The sequence below is a fragment of the Coffea eugenioides genome, chromosome 2, assembly GCF_003713205.1.
Source record: "Coffea eugenioides isolate CCC68of chromosome 2, Ceug_1.0, whole genome shotgun sequence".
NCBI lineage: Eukaryota > Viridiplantae > Streptophyta > Magnoliopsida > Gentianales > Rubiaceae > Coffea > Coffea eugenioides.
In genome coordinates this window covers 5771120-5794760 of record NC_040036.1, presented here as the reverse complement: position 1 = coordinate 5794760, position 23641 = coordinate 5771120, and the positions used below count along the sequence as shown (strand labels likewise).

Here is a 23641-nt window from a genome sequence, read left to right as displayed (position 1 = left end):
TTCGGACAAGGAGGTTGACTTCGGACCCAGGAGTTCACCTCACCTCATCTCAGAGAGGACTGATTCAGGTCGGTTTAGCTACCAACCAAAAATCGCCTCTTCAATAGCCAACAACAATTTCCTTTTCCCCTTTCGGTGCAATATAAGACAATTCGAATTTCATCTCATGTCCAAAGAAAAGAATTTCTGTAATATAATATCGTTTCACCCACCTGCCGAAATTTTGACTCTGCTGCTTTAGAAAGGTCACGTTGGTCAATGCACGAACTGGTCCATAAATTTTGAAACATTCATGATTCATGAAGTAGAAGGCAAGAAAGAGCAACAGCTGACAAACATCAGGCGCAAATATAAAGCATATCCAAAGCCCGAGTCCCAACCAACTTCCAGCGAGGCATGATGGCTCCGGCAGTAAAGGATGACGCCGGAGCACGCGTTCCTCTGTTGCCGGACCTCGACTCGCCACCGGAGAAAGGACCATCGATTCCCGGAGCTGTGTTCAATGTCTCCACGAGTATTATTGGTGCAGGGATTATGTCCATCCCTGCGACCCTTAAAGTCTTAGGCGTTGTACCAGCTTTTGTGATGATAGTGGTGATCGGGGTGATAGTAGATATATCGGTCGAGTTCTTGTTAAGGTTTACGTACAACGGCGAGTCTAGGACGTATGCCGGATTAATGTATGAATCTTTTGGTCGGGTTGGTTCCGTGGCGGTTCAAATTTGTGTCATGCTCACCAATCTTGGTTGCTTGATCATTTATCTAATAATCATCGGTAAGCAACATCTTGGTTTTAAGTTTACCATTTACTGCAAGTCTACCTGCTAAAATAAGCTCAGCATGTTTTCTTGTGTCCAAGTTCTGATTACCTACTAGTAATCGGACGGGGTTGATGACGTCGTATTAAGTGATGGTTATAAACCTCGTAAAAGTGACTCTGGCGCTATCTGTGCATGATTTTGTCGGGATCGCTTACATAATTGCAATTAAGTGGTTGTTTACCGCTTATACAATGTTTATTAGGAGATGTCCTCTCTGGGAAAGGGGCAGAGCACTTGGGTGTTTTACAAGAATGGTTTGGCGTCCACTGGTGGAATGCGCGTGCGGTTGCAATCCTCTTCATAGTTTTGTTTGTCATGCTACCGCTAGTCTTGTATCGCAGAGTAGGTGAGTGACAACCACCAAGTCTTCTTCTGAGCCGTTCCTTTACTTCTTAACATGTTCATGCAAAGTCTAACACTATATCGACAATGATCTTTTACACGGTATAAGATATGATTACATATTGCTTATGAATTAGTGTCTGTCTCACTTGGCTTTTCATTGCAGAATCTTTATGGCTTAGTTCAGCCGTATCCGTATTTCTAGCAGTTGTATTCGTTGGAATATGCTCAGTGATGGCAATATATGCACTTGCGCGTGGAGAAACTAGGAGTATAAGGGTAGTACCAGAGCTTGATAATGGAGCGTCCTTCTTCAACCTTTTCACAGCTTTTCCTGTTATCATTACAGCCTTTACATTTCACTTCAATGGTAAGAACAAGCATGCTTCAAGTGCTTGACTTTTTTGTGGCATTTCACAAAAAGTTTAACAATGTGCTTGTCCACTCTGTCTCATATTCGAACAAATTTTGTTGGTGAATGGCTTGGTAGTTCATCCTATTGGAGTTGAGCTTGGTAAACCTGCTGCTATGATCTCGGCCGTCAGAATCTCATTAGTACTCTGTGGTGCTCTCTACTTCACCATTGGCATTTTCGGGTACCTCCTTTTTGGGGATTCGGTCATGGATGACATACTGGTGAATTTTGATCAGGGTTCTGGTTCAACAATTAGCTCATTACTCAATGACATAGTTAGACTAAGCTATGCACTCCATTTGATGCTGGTGTTTCCACTTGTCAACTTCTCTTTGAGGGCCAACATCGATGAACTTCTGTTCCCTAAGAGGGCTGTTTTGGCAACAGATAACAAGAGATTTGTCATTCTTACTCTAGTCTTGTTAGGCTTCTCCTACGTTGCAGCAATAGCCATTCCCAGTATATGGTACTTCTTTCAGTTCATGGGATCAACTTCTGCTGTCTGCCTTGCCTTCATCTTCCCAGGCGTAATTGCTTTAAGGTATTGCCGAACCCACCTTATGCTGATAGTAAGGGGAAAAAGCAAAAGATTAACTGAAATTGCCCTTGTTTTCTTGGTTTCTGATTTCGCTGTTAAATTGAACCATTTGTTTTTTTTTCTCCCTTTGGCAGAGATATCCACGGCATTTCAACAAGAAGGGACAGAATAATAGCAGCAGCAATGGTCATTCTAGCTGTTGTGACAAGCACCATAGCTATTTCTACGAATATATACAAGTTAGTTGGAAACAAGTCATAGGTCTTTCTCTTTTTCAGCTTTGTTGTGGTTGAGTTGTATGTTTTCCTGTATAATAGCAAATGTGGATTGTATTGTTTCTATCAGGTGGACTTTTGTTCAAGAGCTTTCAACCTGAGCGTTGAGAACATGACTCACTAACACTTCGCTAACTTCTTGAATCAATTATTACTAACACAGCACACTTTTTAACTTGAGATTAGCACTAGTGCAATATTAGTATCCTTCAGTTGATCGATGGACATAAGAATAAGGGATGCTTCCACTCTCCAGATCTTCTCGACTCTATTTGCTACTGTAAGTTCGTCCAGAAGCTAGGACACCGTTACGGAACAAACCATCCAAGCCTTTACAAGAGGTTCTACTAAGATTCTAAAGGCACAATCACCTTTAAAGCTGGCTTGAATGAATAATGATAAATCTACAACTACCAGCTTAAACCAACAGTTCAAAGATAGCAGCGTAATATTCGACACAGCATAGCATTTTGCCAAGTACCTTTTCGTCTTCTGATAGGAAGCCACCAATGTTCCGTCTCAGCCAAAAGATCGACACTACTTAGATCAAGATAACGAATTAAAACCAAGTACTAGCCTCTCTCTTCTCCTTCAATCTGCTTATCTAATTCAAGTAGTGGTATATTTCTGTCTCAGCTTCTTCAATATACCTTGGGTAAATTACATGTGTAATCTGAGGTGGTTTCATCTATTGTCACATTATCCCCTAACGTTTTAAAATGTTCACTTCATCCCTTATAGTTTTATATAAAGTTGAAATTTGACCAAAAATATCTATGTAACGTCGTTAATTGAAATATCAACAATACCCTTACTTAAATGCTAAATTAATGGATGGTTTAACCATCTTGTATAAAGTGTAAGGAGACAGTAAAGTAGATATTTATATAAATCATAAGCGAGTTGCATGAATATCAAAATTTTATCACATGCGCTTTTAAACCTCAAATGCCTTAACCGATTATGCATTCCGTCTATTTTTAACTTTACATAAAACCACAAGTGGGTTATGTGGTTATTTTAAAATTTTAAGGGGGTCATCTAGCATTCTATAAAATCACAGGAGGTAATAAGTAATTTGCCCATATACTTATATCCTAATAGCTAACTTTGCAGTGGGAGGGGGGGCGGGGGGGGGTGGGGACTTATTTATGGCTATTATCAGTATTATGCTACCTCGTTGATCTCACAAAATTGCGTAGAACGATGAATAGGCATTTTGAAATGATAGTAAGCAGTAAGATTCAAGGCAGGTAAGTTAATATCCTACAAAGGGAGGAGGCTCTGCAATCTGCATACGCTTACTCATGATTTTTAGCAAGTGTGGGAGATAAAACTAGAGAGATTGAGCATCCGACACAGAATCAAGATAATCAATGGTACCATCGCACGGCTACATTGTCAAAACAGTACGGAAGAGGGTGAAGTTGAGGAAACCGAAGAAGCAGCCCCTTTGTCACTGAGAAGGCGTGATACATCTTCATACCCCATCATTCTTGAAATGTAAAGAGGAGTAGCACCTTTCTTGCTCTTGGCATTAACATTGGCTCCTCGATTAATCAGCACCTCCACGGTCTCGAAGCATCCACCTTCAACAGCCAAATGCAACGGGGTGTGGCCTTCAGCATCCTGGCATTCCAACTCAGCCCCAAATTCAACCAGTGTCATAACTGCATCTTTGTGCCCTTTGATAGCAGCCATATGTATTGCCGTCAAACCATACTGATCACAGAAGTTCATGGATGCACCCGTCTCTAGCAGTGACTCAAGCAGCTTCAATTCTCCACGTCTCGCAGCATGAAGCACTGCTTCGCCTCGCTCAAGCACTCTCGCTACCTCAAACTGCATTTTCAGCAAATTCATCGTATTATGAGTTGGGACTTCGGACTTTATATCGTGCTACAATTTTAGTAACAAAGGAAGCAAGAGGAAAAAAAAAGAAAAAAGCATCAATGGCTATGCCCTTGCAAAATGAAGTGGTAGTCTGTAGACAATTCATCGCTTACGTGTCCTTTATCTCGTGCAACATCAATAGCTGAACGGCCCAGATCTTTTTCTGCTATATTTGGGTTGGCTTGCATCTCAATTAACATGTCCACCATCTGACGATGTCCAGTCGCCGCGGCCCTAAACAAAGCCGTGCGACCATCTCTGCATCTCGCGTCCACGCTCGCCCCTGCACCTAATAACAGCTTAGCGCAGCCCAAGTGTCCCCTGCTTGCCGCCAAATGCAGCGGCGTCCTTCCCTCCTTATCTCTACCATCCAGCGAACCAAGGTCCTTCATTCTCACAATCCTCTCAACCTGGTCCGTCCGATCAAAGGCCGCAGCCACGTGTAACTCCGTCCACCCCTTCGACGCCAACCTCGCGTCATCCAAGCCCGCACGGGCGCCAACCTTCAGCCCAGCTTCCACGAGCAGACTAACCATTTCATCCGAGTTTTCCCTGGCCTGAGTGGCGGCTCGATACAAGGACTCAGCATCCCGAGTTGAGAGATCAGCAACCACAGACCTTTGGCGCTTGATAATGCTCCTGACGGCCTCGATATCTCCGATGCCGGAGGCATGGTGGAGAAGCAACGGGCCCACAAAAGCAACCTTGAGCTTGAGGTCGCGAGTGGGGCGGTGGGGGACGGAGTTGAACCAGGAGGTAAGGAAGTCGGGGTGAATTGAATCGGGAGTGAGGTCGGGTGCAAGGGCGGTCTTGATGAGGAAACGGTCGGAAGGACAACGGGGGAAGGTGGGAGGGAGGAGGGATTGGGGCTTGAGGATGATTTGTAAGGGAGCGGTGGATAAGGGAGGGAGGAGTCCAGCGGGTGGGTTGACGAGGAACTTGTGGGGAGCGGAGGTCTGGACCTTGAAGGCCACGGGGGCGGCGGGAATGACTGAGGTGAGAGTGAGATTGACTCGGCATTTGCAGCCCAGAGCAAAATCTATGCGAATTTCTTGGTCGGATACCTCAACTAATTTCTCCATCCTGAGCCCCTCCGGTCCTCCCTCAACTAATGAACAAATGCTTGAATTGTTTGTATCACCAGTAGGGGTACAATTACAATTCCTTTGTTCATAATCTGAATCCTTGATGGTGTCTGAGGGTGATGTCTTGGATTTAAATCCAATGGAGAAAAAAAAGAGAAGACTGAATTTACAGGGGAGATATTTTTTTTTTTTTTTTTTTTTTTTGCCTGCCACGGTATCCGGGGCTTTACTCTGACTAATCCGTTGGTCGACCCGGGTCGCACACCTGACTGTGGTGGGTGAGTCTCCCAACAAGGATAGCTGCATACGCCAGGTTTCGAACCCGAGACCTGCTTAAGCGGAACCAAGCTGCTTACCACTTGGCCCAACCCCAGTTGGTACAGGGGAGATAACTGATAAGAGTGAAGTGGACACTTGCTTGTACATTAAACAATTAAAAAGAGGGGACACGTGTGAGGCAGGAAGGCAGGTGGTATGAAACCTTGCTTGTTTTCAAGAGTAACCCTATCCCTCGGAGGAGCATTCCTTCCTCGCATCGGCGTACGTTGGCGCTCAAATTCGGCAAATCCAGAACTCTCAAGACGGACGGAAAAAAAATGTTGTGGTGTAGAAATTGAAGAAGATCTTATAGTGTAACTAACACGTGTAAAGGTGATTCGATATACTCAATACTAATAAAATCTCCACAAATCACATGGATGCAATGCAAATTGCAATGCTGTATGTTTGCAGCGAGTCTCTATTTTGATGCCGTTGGCGCGAAATTCCGTTTATGATATGAGAGTGGATTTCTTTTTGCATGGCGTTGCATTCCACATGACATGATCTCTCTCTCTCTCTCAGTCTCCACACACACACACACACACACACACACACACACAAAGCATACGCACGCAGATTAGAGAAACCTTCTCACCAAGCAATCTTCCATCAACTATATATACGAAAGCTCAGTTTTAAAACTCTTCTCAAGTTCTGTGAATTTATATTTAACAAAAAAATTAAAAAGTTTTAAGCAGTGGAGCAAAAATGTTTTACTCTAGGCAGCTCCTTGCTCGCAAAGCTCCGCTCGGCCAAATATGGTACAGTATTTCAACTTCGTCTTTCTCTTCATTCCACTGCTTAATTTCAATCATGAAATTATGCTTTGCATAATTCGCAAATTTCCACATAATTTACGCAGTCCTGCGTTCCTTATTTACACTCTGTTTTGGCGTTTATTTGGACTTCCATTTATATCAGTGAATTCATGTCCATGGATTATATTAATCTCGTTTTCTCCCTTTTTTCTGCTTTGATTTGAAGGATGGCGGCTACGACTAAAGAGAAGATTACCCGTAAAAGACTGGACAAGCTCGACATCATCAAAATCTGGTTACTCTCTTATTTCTCCCACTTCCTACTTAGTGTTCTTCCACTCGATTGATTTTAATCTCATTACTAGTAGCTGATTATGTGCATTTTATTTAAAAATTTTTTTTTTTATTAAATGCAGCGAAGAGATTTTGAATCCATCGGTTCCAATGGCTCTCAGACTCTCCAGTATTCTCATGGGTAGATGAACTTACCTGAATATTAGACTGGCTTCACTTTCTCGAGCTCTGTTTTCAAATTTCAGCCTTAACAACAGAGCCTCGTTCTGTGTTGATCGATTTTCTCAGGTGGAGTCGTCATCGTCTACGAACGCAAAGTGAAACTCCTCTACGGTAAAATCTCTGTAGTTGATTATATTTTTCATAAACTCTTTTCTTTCCTCCTCTTTACGAGAACAGTGATTCATGTTTTCTCTGTTGTTTTTGGTTTGAGTTGCAGATGATGTAAATCGTCTCCTGGTAAAGTAGCAATCCTCCACTGCTTGTTACGAATTTAAACTATGATATTATAGCTCTATCGTATTCACTGCCGTTGTGTTATTTATGTTTGTCTAAATAGGTGTTTTTCCGGTAATCTGGATATTTTTCTCAGGTGGAATTAAACCAAGCTTGGAAAGTTCAATTAGTATCAGATCCAACCGTATTGCCTAAGGGCAAAGCTCAAGCCAAGTTAGCACCATTTCTGTCTGTCATTGTCTCCCATACATCAGTAATTAAAGCATTTGCTCAGAGGAGTTCATTTCTCCAGCGTCTATAAGAATTAATGTCTCGTTTTACAGGAAACCTTTTACTTCTGATCGGTTAACTAATTCTAGTGCGTTGTGATTCTACATGAACGAGAGCTCTCGAACAAAATTTGATTTGCAAAATACAACAAGGCTGCATTTGGATCAAGGGATTTGTTGAATGATGTGAAATCCTCTCAAATCCCTGTAGTTGTTTATATTACTTAGGAGGTACTTGAATTTGTAAATGACCAATTATCGTAGTGTGTATAATATTTGATAATTGGTGAGTTACAAATGCAACTGCCTTTAATCAATTCAGACAACTAGATTGATGTGGATGGATTTCAAATCTTTCATCGAACTCCTCAATCCAAACGAAGCTTAACAGAAAAGCACAGTTTAATGTTAATTTGTTAAAGAACGTTTGGATGGGACACTTTAGCAGATGCATAGCTGAAATTGGCAGGCTACACTTCCCTGTTTATCTGCTCCTCCTCCTTTCTTTTGGTCTGATCTTTAGTGATTTGGTTTATATGTGCAGATATGAATCCATTACTCTACCAGCCATTAGGGAGGAGGATATTGAAGAAATGGAAACTCTTCAACAGTCTAATGCGCCCACAACAATGGGGTTTACACAAACTGCCTATTTTTCAATGGTAGAGCACAGATTAAAGCATATCTGCTTTACAGACCTCATTGAGTTTTTTTGGGAATTTGTTTATGCTTCTTTATCTGGAATTTAAGTTAATTGTTTCAATTTAGGGGAAAAAAATATTAGCAGAATTCTCTAGTGAAGTTATCAACACGAATTATTATGTGGAGATTGGATGGACATGCCTTCACCAACATTTTATGCAATCCTTGGAATAGAAATGGGTGAAGTTGAGAAATACAGTAGCTATCATTTACGTACACCTAGTTAGGCATTAGCAAAATGCTAGCCTGTTTAGCAGCTTTATGATTTCCAACTCTAGTCCATTATAAAGCTTGGCGGTCAAGATACTGGAATTATATAATAACTGTAGTTTTTGTTTCTTTTCAGAAACTGTTAATCCAGCTGCATGATTCTTTTTCCTTTTTACTGCTTGTCTGAAGTCATTTATGAATTCCTGAGGCAGTGTTAGTAGTTTGCTAGTTAGACTGTCCTGGAAGATTGTATTAATATCCTTCCATTTGCTCTTTGTGTTTGAATTTTTTTGTTGTTCTTCCTCTTTTAGTTTGTACCCCTAAAAGACCAGCAATTGTAATTTTGTGGACCAAGAAAAGCTTCATTGTTCTCCTTCCTTTTAAGAAATCCACATCCCATCATTCAGTTTTCTGTTTGGAGGGGCTAATGTCCAGCCTGATTAACCATCGCTTATCTTGTTCGGATATGTGAAGTGAGGTGTCTTTAATGACAAAACATAACCAGGAAGTGCAAGTAACTTTTATTATGTGGTGCGTTAGTGTAATTCATCTAGCTCAGATGTGGAGCTGAACTCTTAAAACTTTGTCTGCAGAGGCTGGATAACATGGATGATTCCTACATCAATCCAAATCCGGAGGAGGATCTTCCGCAGGATGACCATCAAGGTATCTTTGATCCATTACAATTTGTCGTTGGCATATAGTAACCATTTTTCTGTTGAACTGACGTCCAATTTCCAATTAATGGTGGGTCGGTTTGGCCTTTTCTTTCTCAGCTAATCCAGCTGATATCACTTTATTTGATAGCCATGATCCATCTCTGGCGGACACAATCATGTATAACCGCTTTGAAAGGTAAACTTTAGTTCCAAGTTGAGCTGTTTCATTTGGTTCTCAATTAAAAATGCCCTCTTCCATAGTTGAGTTTATATATTGCAGTTTTCAGCCTGATCAATGGCTGCTTGATAACTTCACCACTGAATTATTGCTTTTCTTCATTTCCTTGCACGGAAGTACAGGTTTGATATTGACGGAGATGAGGACACACAATTGAACTTTGCAGCTTCAGAACATGCTACTATTCCTAGTACTCTTGTACCTTCTCCACCTCCTCAAGACAAACCCTATCCATGTAAGCAACAGCAAATGCTTCTGTTTGCTTTCTAATGCTAGCATCTGCATACAGAATAACTTCATCATTTCATCTTTGTGTTTTTCTTTCTCCATCTTAATTTGTAATGCATTTGCAACTGCACGTATCCTTAAGGATATAAAATTGAGGTTCTCGTACCACCATGGAAAGTGGGCAGAATGTTGTTGTTGTTGTTGTTGTTTTTTTCCCCTATATTAGAGTTAATCATTTTGATATAGGTAACAGGAAAATGTGCTACATAAACAGGCTTCATTTTGATTTTGCAATCATTATGTAACCTAAACAGCTATTACCTATGGTTGCACATAATAATCTTCAATTCCATTTGACAATGCTACTGGAGAACTTGCAGTCTCCTAACTCCATTTCTTGAAATAGCTATCAAGGGCAAGAGTAAAAATTAGCGGTATGGCTGTAGCGCATTTCAAAGAGATATTCTGAAATTAAAAAGAGCAAGGAAAGGAAAACTGAAAGTATTTTTAGAAAATAACAATATTTGCTAAGGATTTCAATAGATTGGTTTGTAGCATAGTTGTTCCTGAAATTAAAACATTTTCTAACTGTCTATTCTAAACATTAAAGAATTATAGAACCCAATTGTCTTGATCCTTAACATTTTCTTCGGATAGAGAACTATATATGCCGAGAGGAAGTGAAGTTCTAAGAATGAAAATAGAAAACAATTCCAATGCTAAATTGTATATTGATGAAAAGAATCAGACAAGATGTTCAGTATACTGATCACTAGCTTCTTGCAGCTGATGAAGTACAGGATCACAATCCTGAGGCCCAAGTAAATCAGCAGGTTGCTAAAGACAAGAAAGTTCTTCAGGTGTTTGGCATTTTGAGTGGTGTAATTTGCTTCATGAATATAATAGATGATGAAGCTGAACATGAATTTTATCAATCTGAGACATGAATATATTTATACATCAGCAGGATCAGTTAAGGCAAGGTCCAACTCGAAAGAGAGCAAGGCAGCCTGCTGCCATGGCAATGGACTGTGAGCAAACCATTATCCCTGGTCACGTATATCAATCTTGGCTTCAGAACACCTCCGACATTACCTCAAGAAGAAGAAAGAATAGTGTAAAGAAACACAATGCTTCCTTTCAATAGGAAATAACTGGAATTTTAAAATTAGTGGGTTCCTGATTTCTCTATTTTTGAAGTTTACTAGAAATAAAATTAGCATTTTATGTTTCTAGCAGCGATCAGGTGCCATGTCCAAAAGGAAGATAGCAAATATCACGGAACTTCCTCTTACCGTTCTACATGATGGATTATTCACTTATGGGAACAGAGAAGTGCATTTTCCTGCTCCTCTTCTTGAACTATGGAAAAAATGTACCCAGCCAGCTCATGATTCAGCTTCTGGTGAGTTTTTTTCACATGATTATGTAAGATCTCCCTCCAAAAGCTTGAACCTAACATTCTCTTGCAAACAGGTGGGACTTGGACACATCAACCCCCTGATCCATCATCGTCATCTCAACCAGAACGAATACATAAACGGGATCCACTTGGTTATGTAAGCCACTGCTTTTATATATTAAACTTCTAGGAAAAGAATTAGGTGATTGCATCTAACAAAGTGTTTGAATGTGAAGCCCATTGAAGATTTTCATAGTGGTGTTGGCTCTCAAACTGAGGAAATTTCCATCGAGAAGCAGAGGACAAATCATGACATAAGCATGCAACCTGAAATTCTTATGGAGGAGATAGGAACAAATACTGCAAATACCAAAGTGCCATTTTCTGGGGCTTACATAGGGGGCCTCAGTCAGAGCAACCTGATGGCAACACCGGGAGATTCCAGTATATTTGCATCCAAGTTCTTATTTCTCGTGCCTATGGGATGATTTGTTTTCACTCCTGACAAATGCGATGTTGTTTCACTGGAATATGCAGGTGATGAAGTAAGATCGATCCCGAGCTCTGGGTCTGGTCATGGTTTCCTGTCAAATGATTCAGAAGTCAATTTGGCAAGGTCAGTAGTATTAAGGCAGACTGTAAATTAAAATTGCAAGATAAAAGCACAAAATGTTTGGGATGCAGTGCGGCTTAAAAGGGGACTGATATAGCTAAACTAATGTTCAGGTCCAACATGAAAAGACCACACTCTTCACCTAGGCACAGAGTTTATGGCCTTGAACCGGTGGCAGAGGAGAACTCGCCGCATCCAAACTTCAAGTTGTCTAGACTATCTGAAAATGGTCTTATACCAGATAATGGTGATCGATTATCAAGAGTTCCTTCCTAATTGGCTAATTTTGGTGGTTTAAGCCGTTGTTTTTTGCATGCGTGTTGTATGATGTTGCTGTCTATCTTTGCAGAACTTATGGTGGAAACTGGACCAACGCAAACCCAGAAACATCCAATTGCTAGTCAAACTAATGATCAGATCACTCGTTCGATTCAAATGCAAGACTTTGCAATCATATTTTTGAATAATCTTCTTCTCTTTACTCGTGACTTTGAGTATATAGTTTGTGTAATTCATTCTCTTTTGGAACACGGCGTCTACAGGCAGCTGAAGGCTCATTTTGAAACACCAGGATCTTCTGAAGCAGAATCTTTGAACCAGCTGGCTAGAGGAATGGATAAGAAAAGGGCAGCAGCTCTTTTCTTACGGACTTGTGGTATGTTTCATTGATCGCATGTTACTTGTCATCCTTTTGAAACGTATTCAATTTGTAACGCATCTTGTCTACTCGAAAATAAGACGAGGGAATTCTGCTGGCAGTTCTAGCTACCCAAGACGTCATCAGAGTTCAGCAGAAGAAGCCATATGGGGATATACTCATCTCAAGAGGCCCAAAGATGTGAGGAAGTAAAAGAAAGCCATTTGCTGGTTTATTATACTTTTGCTATTAGCAAGTTCTAATTATTTGACGTGTGTTCGGTCAAGAGCTGCACACTCTTTTTCTTTTTCGGTTCAAGTTATGTCTTTTATGATTGGAGAGGAATAGTAATTATTGATGATGTACCTTTTTACGAGGTGCGTACGTTTAGCCGTCTTTCACTTCCAATGCCAATTTCTCTCACTTTGTAATGATTTTAGCCACGGGTAGCTTTAGCTGTTTCAAAATCCTCTTATGCTGATATTGTCTACATGACCTCATGACACCGGAGTGTTTTTTTTTTTTTGGATGGACGCCGGAGTTTTTGAAAATTATTTACAATCCAGATGATTTGAGAATCAAATAACCAAAAAGGCCCAACATGCACAAGGGCAGGATATCAGAGTGACCAAGGTTGGGGTTTGAAATCTGGACCTTGACAGGTTGGTTAATATTTTCGCGAACGGTATATGATTGTTATTCTATTAGTTGTGTGGATTATTGTTGAATTATTTGTATTACATTTAATTTGTTTATTTTTTCAAAAAAAAAAAGTAATTTGTTTATACTCATCCCATCATTGTGTGTCAATTTTAGTATGTAATCTTATCAAGGACAAAAGAACTTGTGATATGTTGGATCTTCATGGAGGAGATACAAGGATTAAACATAAATAGATTTGATTACACCCTTTTCTAACAAAAAAAATTATTTTTTTATGACTTGTGCCGACAAATAAATCCTTATTCATTTTTTTTTTATATTTCCACCCTTCCCTACCTCCTTTTTATTCTCAATTGTTAGGCACAGGATTCAAATTCTGAAGTGAAAAAAATCAAATCCCTGTTCACTTGCTCCTTTAAAAAGTTAAATTACAAGAACAATAAATCCCATGGATCAATTTGGAAAACGAAACCCATAGTGCAACATACGGTACTCGTGTACTAAAGGGGAATGCTGAAGCCCAACTAGACCATTTTGAGACCTGGAGGCTACAGTAAGGGGAAATGGGGAAGCCCAACTAAACCATTTGAGGAGCTAGAGAGAGTCAAACGTGTGTACCATCGTACACTTCTGGATCTGGATTTTGCGGAGCATCGGGTGACTCATTTCTATGCAGCAACATGAAAGACGCTCGCTCCAGCCATTCCCACACAATGGTTTCAGTTGAAATATTGGTCCATCGGGTGACTCATTTCTATGCAGCAACATGAAAGACGCTCGCTCCAGCCATCCCCACGCAATGGTTTCAGTTGAAATATTGGTCCATCACTACTGTGGGCCTGTGGCCAACTTCAATTTGTCACGTCACTAGCAATAATTCGATCTTGCGTGCAAAATTAAAGCTGTAACCTAAAAATACTTAATAAGATGCAAACGAATCGAATCGAGTCTAAATTTGATCTAATCGAATCGAATTTCAACTTATTTTTATGAAGTTCAAACTCAAATTTGAACTCGACAAGTTCAAAATGTAAAGTTTGAACTCGAGCTTAAAAAATTTATTATTTTATTTTTAAAAATTAAATAAAATAATAATTTGTCTTAATAAATAATAAAATATTTTATATATATATATATAATCGAAACAACTCGCGAGCTAACGAACTAAATATTTTTAAACTCGAGTTTAACTTAATCAGTTCAAACTCAACACGCGATGTTAACCGAACTCGAGTCGAGTTCGGATTCAAACTACTTGAGAGCGGTTCGATTCGTTTGCAGCCCTAATCTTTACAACCTAGAAGGATGTGAGAAAATTTTACATTCTTTGTCAAATACCTCAAACGCAGCATAAAAGAAATGCCCAGAGACATTGCAAGAACAGTTTCTTAATCTATAATTTAGAATTACCTGCAAGATATTCAACCACTACACTGCAAGTGCGAGGAGAACAAGAGGAAATTTCACCCTGAAAATCTTGATGTCAGATTGAGACGTATTAATCCAGCACCTCCTCTGACATTAGAACGGTTCTAATTTTTTATAAGAAGCTGAGAGAGTGTAACTCTATCATCAGCTAAACAAGAAACATCCAGTCCACTTCCCTCCGCTATATTAAACATGATATCCGACAAGTAAACTGATCAAAACTTGGGGCTGATGAAAAAAAAGAGAGAGAGAGAGAGAGAGAAGTCCTGCTTCAAATCTTGAAATCAATCCTCATAACTCAGATTTTTGAATCTATCCAACAAGCTCAGCTTGAATTTCTTGACCTCTGCATCTTCAGCAGAATCAGGGATGGACCTGATGACAGAGATGGCTCCAGCTTTTTGTAAAGAGCCACGAGCTTCATCTGCAGTAGAGCAGTCCAATTGCTGTTATAATAACCCCACATGGTACAAAGACGTCTGAAATGCTTTTCCATGGTAACTAAAAGACATCTGAAATGCTTTTCCACAATAGATATATGCAAAGTTAGACATGAAAGAACTTATTCAGAAGTTGGAAGTTAAAAATTGAGGACTACACACGAAAGCTTTCCTTAAGCCTGTACCAGATATACCATAAAGATGAACTTCTCATATCTAAATGTCATTCATATCTAATCTCATAGTAACAGACAAATACCATTATTGTCATTACATGCTAATGTCTATGTGAACACCTGAAAGCAATAAATTGAGAAACAAATCACAGAAAATGCTGGCAGGAACTCAGTGAATGGCTCATCTTTATGCTAATGCATAGTTCTAGTATAGAAGGCCATATGGATGCCAAGAGGAATTTATTCCGGTCTGCAGTCACGGACCTCATAATTGACTGTCATCAGCAAACACTCTCCTCAAACTTTTTAGATGGAACTTATCCTCCAACAACTTCACTTACAGCCAAGAGTCCTCTGCATCTCTTAAGACTATGGATACCAAATTAGGTGGGTGCTCTTGGTGTTACTTTCAATATAAAATCTTACTCTACAACTTTTACATCTTACACGCCCATTTCTTTTTCCAACGTCTTTAACAACCTACAAAAATGTGTCATGAAAAGCTATTCGTGATAAGGTCTTACCGAGAAATAGTACTCTTGAATGTCAATCATCAGGAACTGTAACTAAGGTTCCATACATGACCCGCAGTCTAAAAACTCAGCCAATTTGCAAAATGAAATATTTAATACACCACTTGGAGGAATGGACCTCACAGCTTTATACAAGATAAATTAAACCAAACCATTCATCACTACTATATTTAACTAACAAGCCAATTAGACATACTCTAGCTACAATACATTCTTACGGTTTCTCCAACTAACATTCATGAATCCATTAGTTTCTTAAATCAATACAGAGTGTTCAGAATTCAAGGTCCAGAACAGAGTTTTCAAAAGGCATTCGGGAATTTCCAAAAACACAAGCCAAAACACTTCCAATAACCAGAGTTCTCAAAAGGCATTCGAGAATTTCCAAAAACACAACCTCAAACACTTCCCATACTGGAAACATAACAAATTACAGGTATCTTACTCGGCTAACCTGATTTTGATATGGCATCAAGTGCCCTCAATGCTTCCTTTCGTGTACGGTCATCTTTAGCAGTTCCCAACATGTTCAGAAGCTCTTGAGCCCCACCAATCTCAACTATCTTCATCCTTCTTTCATCTGGAAATCCAAAGATCAAAACATTTAATTAACCACCCTAATAGTTATTCCCGTTGCAAATGATCAATTTCTTTTGATAGTGCAACTTAGGCCAAGAAGGAAAGAACAAGACATCTATTGTTTACAACATAGGCCACCCAAACAAAATGAGGTTACATTGAATTTAGAGATTTGAGGTAAATAACTACTAGTCAAGATAATTTATCAAGCAACATAAAACCTTTATATATGGCAGCAGTCCGTCACTGGAAAATCTTGACCTAAAATTTTGACAACAAGGATCCAAGGAATCAAATAGAAGATGCCTAAGTGGAGTATAGGTTGATGAAGAAGTTTGACCACCATCAAGAGCATTAACAGGCACTAAACAGGCAACAGAAGCATGGCAGTAAATCAGCAACTCATTGCTAAACAATTTGCAGTTGCTCCAAACGTTACCATCTATTGCAAAATGAGCTAATCTGGAAGCTCCCATTCTCTTAAATAGGGGATCCTTGACTTGTAAAAGTGACACAGACTGCAGCATCAGATTATCACCTAGAACAATTTAATATTCAAACGTCATAACCTTGGAAGCCAATTAAAGTATGATATCATGGATGTTCACTTTTAGAACTTGGATCATTCAATCTACACATACCCATGTATGGGAGGAACTGATAAGCCACAACGGTTGCAGTGCCAGCAAAGATAAGTTTCAAAAACCATCCTATTTTCCGTTCTGCTTCCTCTTCAATTGATCTTTCATCTGATTCCACAGGGTGGATTAATAAAGGGTAGCCAAAGCAATCAGAGGCCGATACAGCCAAGCTCTACAAGCCAAACCTTATCCCCTTCTTTTCTTATGTATGCATAAATCGATATAGCAAATGACTGTTGCTGCCAAATAAGATGATTAATGTTGACTGGGGATTTGGTAATACATGCTTTCGAAAATTGTATGTCGGCAGTAGACACATTAAAACGCAATATTCGGGCAAACAAAGACAGGAGCCACTGTTTGCATTTTTCTTTCAATGCAATCTGAAAAGGAACTATCTTCAAAAACATGATGCTTTAGAGGCTTGTACGGCAGAGTTCTACTTCTACACGAGAATTAGAGGCTGTCATTTTATATAATCGTGAAATGCTACTTAAAAAAAAATCTTCAATCAAATCATGTGCAAATTGTAAGGTAAGAGAATAATTAAAAGCTGCTTTTTTATGTCAGGGTTTTCAATACAACAACTGCATCATCAGGCAATCAGCCACGGGAAATGAAAAAAACCAAAAATACCCAGAAAGCAAGACGAAAGAAAGTTTACCTCTTCCGTGAAATGAAGACAAATTGCGAGATTGAGCACTTAACGGGTTTCTTCTACATAGGTACTGCATTAAAATTCACCCGAAAGATCAAAGAAAAATATTCAATCACATGAAATATGTACTCACACGATTATGAAAAAAAAAAAGTAGAGTAATTGAGTAGTAAATTATAGAGAAGGGGAAGGAGGCTTACAGTGCTGAGCCTCGCTGCTAAAATACGCATCCTGATGCCCAACAATCTCTCGAGTTTTACTGTGTAATGTTCCTGAAATTTCGTGGTTCTTGGAGGAAAACAACAAATTGACTATTTACAACTTTGTTTCTTTCTAAATCAAAGATTTTCTTGTAACTAGTGATTGAGAAAGAACTCAGCCGGGCTATCCAGTGTTGGTGTCAGGCTGGAAGGCTAGCCTCACTTTGACCCTCTGCACTAATAAGTAGTCGAAAATTTAATCGAGTCCTAACTCCTATCACGATATAAGTCCTAAACAGGAAAATTTATTCGATTTTATTACTACCCGCTTAGAATTTTCTGTTACCATCAAGGACTGTGGAAATATTTACACAAGCCAAACTCTATTTTTTTTTTTTAGATAATTAAAAAGTTTTCAACTCAAGATTTCTCATTTACGTTCCCTTCCATTTTATCATTCTCATCCCACAAAGACCTAACTTAATATTCGATTGTCATGAAAAATTTGAACGAAGAATTACATCGGTCCTCATTCCTCATTCTTGGGGAGACAATTGTGTTTTTGCATTTGGATTTAAGTGGAATTTCGTAGCTTGAAAATTTCGATAAATGATAAATCCATGCCTTTTCTTCCTTAGATCCCCTGCACACTCTCAATGCTGATAATCTTCTTCCTTAAATCCACACCTCGTACAGTTTCAGTCCTAATATTAGAAGTTATTAATGCAGCAACGGTGCAAATTTGCGAACTCTCACCAAAATTGTTTCTTGCTTCTTTAGGAATTGATGAATAGACTCATCATTGTAATCGCTAATATTCTCATCTCCAAAGCTCGATTGATAGACTTACAACTGACACCCGTTAGCTTGGTATAGAATTCAGAAACTTAATACATTGCATTTGCTTAATGGAAGGCCTTGAATGAGAAGGAGATGGTACTACTAGATTTCATCTGAATCAAAGATGAACAACGATCCAATGGAACTGACACGGGACTCGGTTACATCTAAATAGAAAAGAATTTCACATATCCGTAAAACTAAGAACTGAAAACCACTCGGAAATAAGCAAGCACATGAGGGCATGTCGGAACGGCACTTCCCTTCCGCTTCTCTGTACTGACTTAACTATCGCTTCGCTGAAAGGCAATCCAAATTCAGCCACCAAAGTGAAGCTTTCCAGGTCCGCCTAGAAGGCCATCCTATTTCCTGCACGAGACGTACAAAGTTCTATCACCATTAACAATATAAACTATAGGCACACATTTTCTTCCCTTCTTTTTCTTTTCTGACGCAGATGGCAGGACAGCTAAAACAGTGCAGTTGCAGATGAAAATATCCAATAACCAACCAGGAAATTAGTTTCAACAGTATGGAATGTGAAAGTAATTTTAGAATTGCAATTGGGATTGCATGATGTTTTTTTAAAAAATATATCAGTCAACTTGTTTCCAAGAATTCGGGAAAGCAATTTATTGGATGCAGAAGTAGAGTTGATGACTGAGAAAATTATGAGGAAAACACGAGAAAATTTTTGAAAGGATCAAATGTTTTCTTCTTATAGTTAATTCATAACTAGTGATGCAAAACATAATCGACTGGAGTTGCCTACCTGCTGCTCTTCTTGCTTGGGACTATGAGTCCTCTTTTCTCAAGGCTCTTAAACCGATCTCGTGCAAGAGTGCAACAGGCCTATTTGCCACAAAGAGATGAGTAAAACCACATAGAATGGTCAAGTCCTAAGGAATAAAATCCAAAACTTATTTGACAGAAAACTTAACCAAAGAAACCATTCACTAGAATAATCAAGTCAAATGCAAAACCTTGAGCTTTCGAAGAGAACCAGTGATTTCTTCAGATAATAGCACTTGAACTGGAGCTGGCTCAAATCTGAGAAAGAATAATGCTAGTGAGTCTTCATCTAAGCTACAAGTTAAAGTAGCAAAAAGTTCAAATCAATTTCATGTCAGAATGATGCATTGGCATTTCCAAGGACACTAAGCAGCGTCCAGGACCAGTGCACTTATCTGAACTTTCCAGTTCAGCATTCAAACCACAAAATGTCTAAAGGAAAAAATACAAGTGACGTTCACAAGGTCATATAGCGTATATGAAAATCATCATACTTATGCTTTCCCAAGCGTGGTGGACGAGATTTTAGTCTTTCTTGTTTAGCAACTGCACGACGGAGATGTCTTTTCTGTTTTTCTGCATCCTCTTTCTCTATTTCTTCTATAATGTCTGGCAAACTGCAGAATAAATGAGCCTCATTAGCGCAACAGTATCCTGAATGGTAAATAGTCGTAGCAAAAGACCCTGCAGAGGGGGGGGGGGCGAACAAATTATCATTTTTTAAAGAAAATTTTCAGAAATTAACAAGTTAAGCTACCTATCAATTTCAGATGAGAGTTTCTCCACTTTTTTGGCTTCTGCTTCTGCTCTCAGCTGCTCTTTGCGCCTAGCCCTCCTGTTTAGCTCAACTCTTGTCACCCGTTTAGCTTTAAGAGCCCTGCAGATTTTCAAATCTTTAATGAGATTGATGTTGAGTGAAGCTAAAGTCTTCTGAGCTGAGTCAACAAGATGAGGTTTCTTAACAAGAAAACACATGCCAGACAAGATTTATACTTCAGTGTGTGTTTGATTTGAAATAAATACAACACCATATTCTAACAATAGTATCAACCCATCACAAAAGCTAATTAAATATCTACTCAACCAAGATTATTGTTAGGGTAATGTAGAAAACATGTACAAAATGGTATAGTGACCCATTCTGATCAGCCAACTAGATATGAGGCATGGGATGCAGATCTGTTTTACCACAATGACCAAAGCTTCATTATGACATCAATGTGTTTACATGACCATTCAGACTACTGACTGTTGTTTAACAAGTATGCTCAAAATATGATTCAGAAACTACCATCTGAAACTTTTCTTTCAAAGAATTCATCCAATAGGCTGTATGTCTGGTTGCATGCTCAACTTTAGCAACCCTTGAATGGTGTGACAACAGAAATATCGCATTCATTTATAAGCCATCCTACCAAATCCACAGACTTAGGAGTAGAAGCTCTGTCATGTTATGTTTGAGTTGTTCAGGTATCATTCCAGTCTCTTGGTCATCACATCTAATGATTCACTTCAATGTTTATGACTCTAAACAAGGCCCAAAATACACCAAACAGTATCCAACCAAACTTTAGAGCCCTTTCTTAACCAAGCACATGCAACCAAATTCAAAACAAGACACCAACAACATGGCCAAGAAAACAAGGATTACTACATCAGGAACCTGCAAACCTTCCCAAATCAGTACTGCATTTAATTACTATGCTTGCACTGTATGGTAAACTAGATAAGAATAACGAGCATCGGGAAGAAACTGATAACAAAACCATAGAAAATTAACAACAAAGGACTTGAGACCACCCAAAATTCTGATGATAGACAAATAAAAAGAAACTAACAATGGTAAAACGGTTTGGACCCCCAAAAAAAAGGGTTGGACATTTATGCTAAAGAAAATATAAAGCAACCATAGGGACTTTACAGTTAAAACAGAAGAAAAGAACCAGACCTCTTATCAGGATCCATATCTCCATCCTCGATTACGCTCTCACTTTGATTCTCTTCATCAGATCCAGTGTCAGCCTCAAGAAAAAGCATCTGGACAGTGGAATTTAAGTGACATAATCTTCTCAGGAATATGGGAGATTAGACAAAAAGACAAACCAAAAAAGGGTAATCAACCACAAGCAAACTAGCTGACAATTGACAAAATTTATACTCACATCTTCTTCATTAAGAACTTCTCCAGTAACAGTTAGAGGGACAGGTGCAGGCCCCAATTCATTTCGGTAGACTTTCTGCATTTCATCTGCAACGGCACAAGCTAATGAATCCTGGATCCAAAAGACAGTTGTAAGTAGCAGGTTTGCAGCAGTAGATCAACATACAAACAACATATAGAGATTGAAATTTAGAACCACCTGGTGACTTTCAAAGGAGGGATTGAATGAGCATCCAGGAGCCTCAACTTCAACAGCAGGTATAATGGAAGGCTTGGGCTTCTGTCATGGCGGTATATGATAAGCCACAATACCATAAGATATTTTAATAGAACTGTTATAAATGGCACGCATGGAGTGAAACTCATTTCTATAGAACAGAAAACGACTTATAACCTTAATTTTATACAGCACAACAGAGACAAATATATGCCCGTGTCCTTGAGAGATAAAAAAGGAAGAATATTACTTCTAGTAACACTTTTTTAGAATATTTCAACCAGCAAGAGATTTGTACCTTTTTAATTCTGCCATTGCTTTCACCTGCAAAATTGCATGAACTTATGTAAATAATATATTCTACTCTCAATCAAAAGGAAAAGGACCATAGGAACTAAGAGAGTTTGTCAATAAGGAGCAGGACCTTTATCATCCCATATATCCACCATGCCAGATTCTGAGACACCACTATCCTGGCAAAATGTAGATGACAGTAAGCTAACAAAGTATCATCCATACTCTTTTATTTGATCGCCACAACAGACAAGGCTCACCTTTTCACAATCTTGAGCAGCAGCTTTTGCTGTTTGGATCTCTTTATTCTTCTTCTTGGACTTTTTCTGTTTTGAAGATGGTATCGTTTGGACAAAGGGATTCCTTTGCAGTAAACTATCAGAATGGAGTACTTTCTCCCTGTGTTTTTCAATCTTTCGCTTGACGGAAAGATCTGAATCCATATAATACATGTTATGACTCATTACACAGACTTGCTCAACCAGAATACGGTTAATGAATAGAGGGAAGCACAAAACCATCTTTTAGCTAATTTATCAACGATTATTCTGGATCCAGCGGGCCCTAAAACTAAAAGAAGCAGTTTGACAACTTTAATCAATGTATGAAAAGACAATCTTTACCCTACCCAAGTCATCCCAAAGCTGCTCCAAATGATCATTCACTTTGCAAGTAATGTACATTATCATTTCAAATTCAGATTAATCCTACAGCTTTTCTTCAGTACACACATGATTTTCACGTATGAACTAATTACTAAAACAACATTCTGCAGCTCAGAATCATAAAGGGAGGAAAAAGACTTAACAAATACTTGAAGAAATTTACACCCGGGAAAACTCACGATAGCTTAACTCACTTAACGTCCCAAGCCTTTTTAATCGACGTAAATAATACAACCATTACAACTTATTAATCAACAAACAACTAAACCAATAGGCTTTAACAAAAAGTTAAGAATGCATTAAATTTGTCCTCCTGCTTCGAATAATTGAAAAAACGGGGAGAAAGAAAAGAACCCCTCTATATGAAGCTTGAAATAAATGATGTCAGAAGAAGGGGATCGGGTTTTGGTACCTCTGGACTTATCGACATAGAAGAGGGAGTCGCTGGGGACGTCGGCGAGTGAGCCGCCGGAGAGAGCGTCTTTGGTTGACTTCTCGAAGAAGTCTTCGATATCTTGGGTGCTTATGTTGGCCCTCCATGCCTTCTTCCCTTTCCTTGAGCTCTTTGCTTTCTTCCCCATCTTCTTTTCTCTTCTTCGCCTTCTGCAGATTCTCACTCTTTAGTGAATGAAAACAAGGTGCGGTGCAAAGCAGTGCGGAACGACAAAATTCGCCAAGCTTTTGCTTAGGTATTAGCGGGTCAATATTGGGCTTTAAATCTGTTCTTGGAAAAGTCGACTTAGATAAACCCAGAGACATATCTTTTAGAAAATTTGGGCCGAACATTAATCCATTGACTTATCACGTTTTCATGTGTAGCAATTTCTTATTTCTTTGTTCCTTGAACCCAAAAATGTATGCTAAGTTTGAATTAGCTATTTTTTTTTTAGTATTTTTGAAATATTTTACTGTAATAGTATATAGGAAAAAACTTTTATTGTAGATTTTTTTGTGATTTTTTGAGAAGTTTAATATATTTTAGTGTACCTTCAAAATTAAAAAAAATTTTAGAGTACTGAAAATTAATATTACCATCCATAACTACTACTATCTCGTCCTTCTTCCTTTTTCCTCCCTCTCTCTCTTCCTCCTTCTCCCTCTCCTTCACTCTTTCTCCTCCCTCCCATCTTCACCTTCCCTTTTCATTCTTCCCTCCTTTTCCCCGCCACCTCTCGCTCCTCCTCTCCCTCCCGATCGA

At 39.0% G+C, this 23641-nt stretch overlaps 5 protein-coding genes across 8 annotated transcripts; 2 read left to right on the top strand and 3 right to left on the bottom strand.

The window, feature by feature from the left end:
* Nucleotides 1-115: 115 nt before the first annotated feature.
* On the top strand, nt 116-2566 carry LOC113763571 (amino acid transporter AVT6C-like). Its single transcript, XM_027307408.1, has 5 exons — nt 116-775; nt 1024-1167; nt 1330-1533; nt 1654-2119; nt 2251-2566. The coding sequence occupies exons 1-5, from the start codon at nt 397-399 to the stop codon at nt 2375-2377; spliced, it is 1320 nt and encodes a 439-aa protein (XP_027163209.1). The 5' UTR covers nt 116-396; the 3' UTR covers nt 2378-2566.
* Nucleotides 2567-3602: 1036 nt separating this feature from the next.
* Nucleotides 3603-5675, bottom strand: LOC113755211 (ankyrin-3-like). Its single transcript, XM_027299268.1, has 2 exons — nt 4398-5675; nt 3603-4233 (listed from the first exon to the last, which is right to left on the bottom strand). Exons 1-2 carry the CDS (start codon nt 5673-5675, stop codon nt 3793-3795), a joined length of 1719 nt encoding a protein of 572 aa, XP_027155069.1. The 3' UTR covers nt 3603-3792.
* Nucleotides 5676-5768: 93 nt separating this feature from the next.
* On the top strand, nt 5769-12585 carry LOC113762226 (sister chromatid cohesion 1 protein 1). 4 transcript variants are annotated; one of them, XM_027305581.1, is made up of 20 exons: nt 5769-6020; nt 6675-6743; nt 6865-6923; nt 7031-7075; nt 7182-7201; nt 7335-7411; nt 8012-8129; nt 8973-9045; nt 9156-9234; nt 9399-9511; nt 10291-10364; nt 10469-10621; nt 10741-10909; nt 10981-11063; nt 11143-11350; nt 11444-11522; nt 11633-11766; nt 11869-11956; nt 12062-12174; nt 12279-12585. In XM_027305581.1, exons 2-20 carry the CDS (start codon nt 6676-6678, stop codon nt 12359-12361), a joined length of 1836 nt encoding a protein of 611 aa, XP_027161382.1. In that variant the 5' UTR covers nt 5769-6020; nt 6675; the 3' UTR covers nt 12362-12585. The 4 variants fall into 4 exon arrangements, with proteins under 4 accessions (XP_027161382.1, XP_027161381.1, XP_027161380.1 ...); XM_027305580.1 differs by having other exon boundaries at nt 10472-10621; nt 11869-12174; XM_027305579.1 differs by having other exon boundaries at nt 10744-10909; nt 11869-12174.
* Nucleotides 12586-14239: 1654 nt separating this feature from the next.
* On the bottom strand, nt 14240-17785 carry LOC113761910. Its single transcript, XM_027305091.1, has 6 exons — nt 17475-17785; nt 17281-17344; nt 16617-16724; nt 16415-16513; nt 15851-15976; nt 14240-14671 (listed from the first exon to the last, which is right to left on the bottom strand). Exons 1-6 carry the CDS (start codon nt 17502-17504, stop codon nt 14532-14534), a joined length of 567 nt encoding a protein of 188 aa, XP_027160892.1. The 5' UTR covers nt 17505-17785; the 3' UTR covers nt 14240-14531.
* A 495-nt stretch (nt 17786-18280) lies between these two features.
* On the bottom strand, nt 18281-23109 carry LOC113761604 (ribosome biogenesis protein NOP53). The gene is made up of 12 exons (XM_027304673.1): nt 22856-23109; nt 22039-22211; nt 21909-21957; nt 21783-21808; nt 21467-21547; nt 21269-21379; nt 21055-21143; nt 19864-19983; nt 19601-19723; nt 19298-19364; nt 19087-19166; nt 18281-18683 (listed from the first exon to the last, which is right to left on the bottom strand). Exons 1-12 carry the CDS (start codon nt 23022-23024, stop codon nt 18677-18679), a joined length of 1095 nt encoding a protein of 364 aa, XP_027160474.1. The 5' UTR covers nt 23025-23109; the 3' UTR covers nt 18281-18676.
* Between the last annotated feature and the right edge of the window lie 532 nt (nt 23110-23641).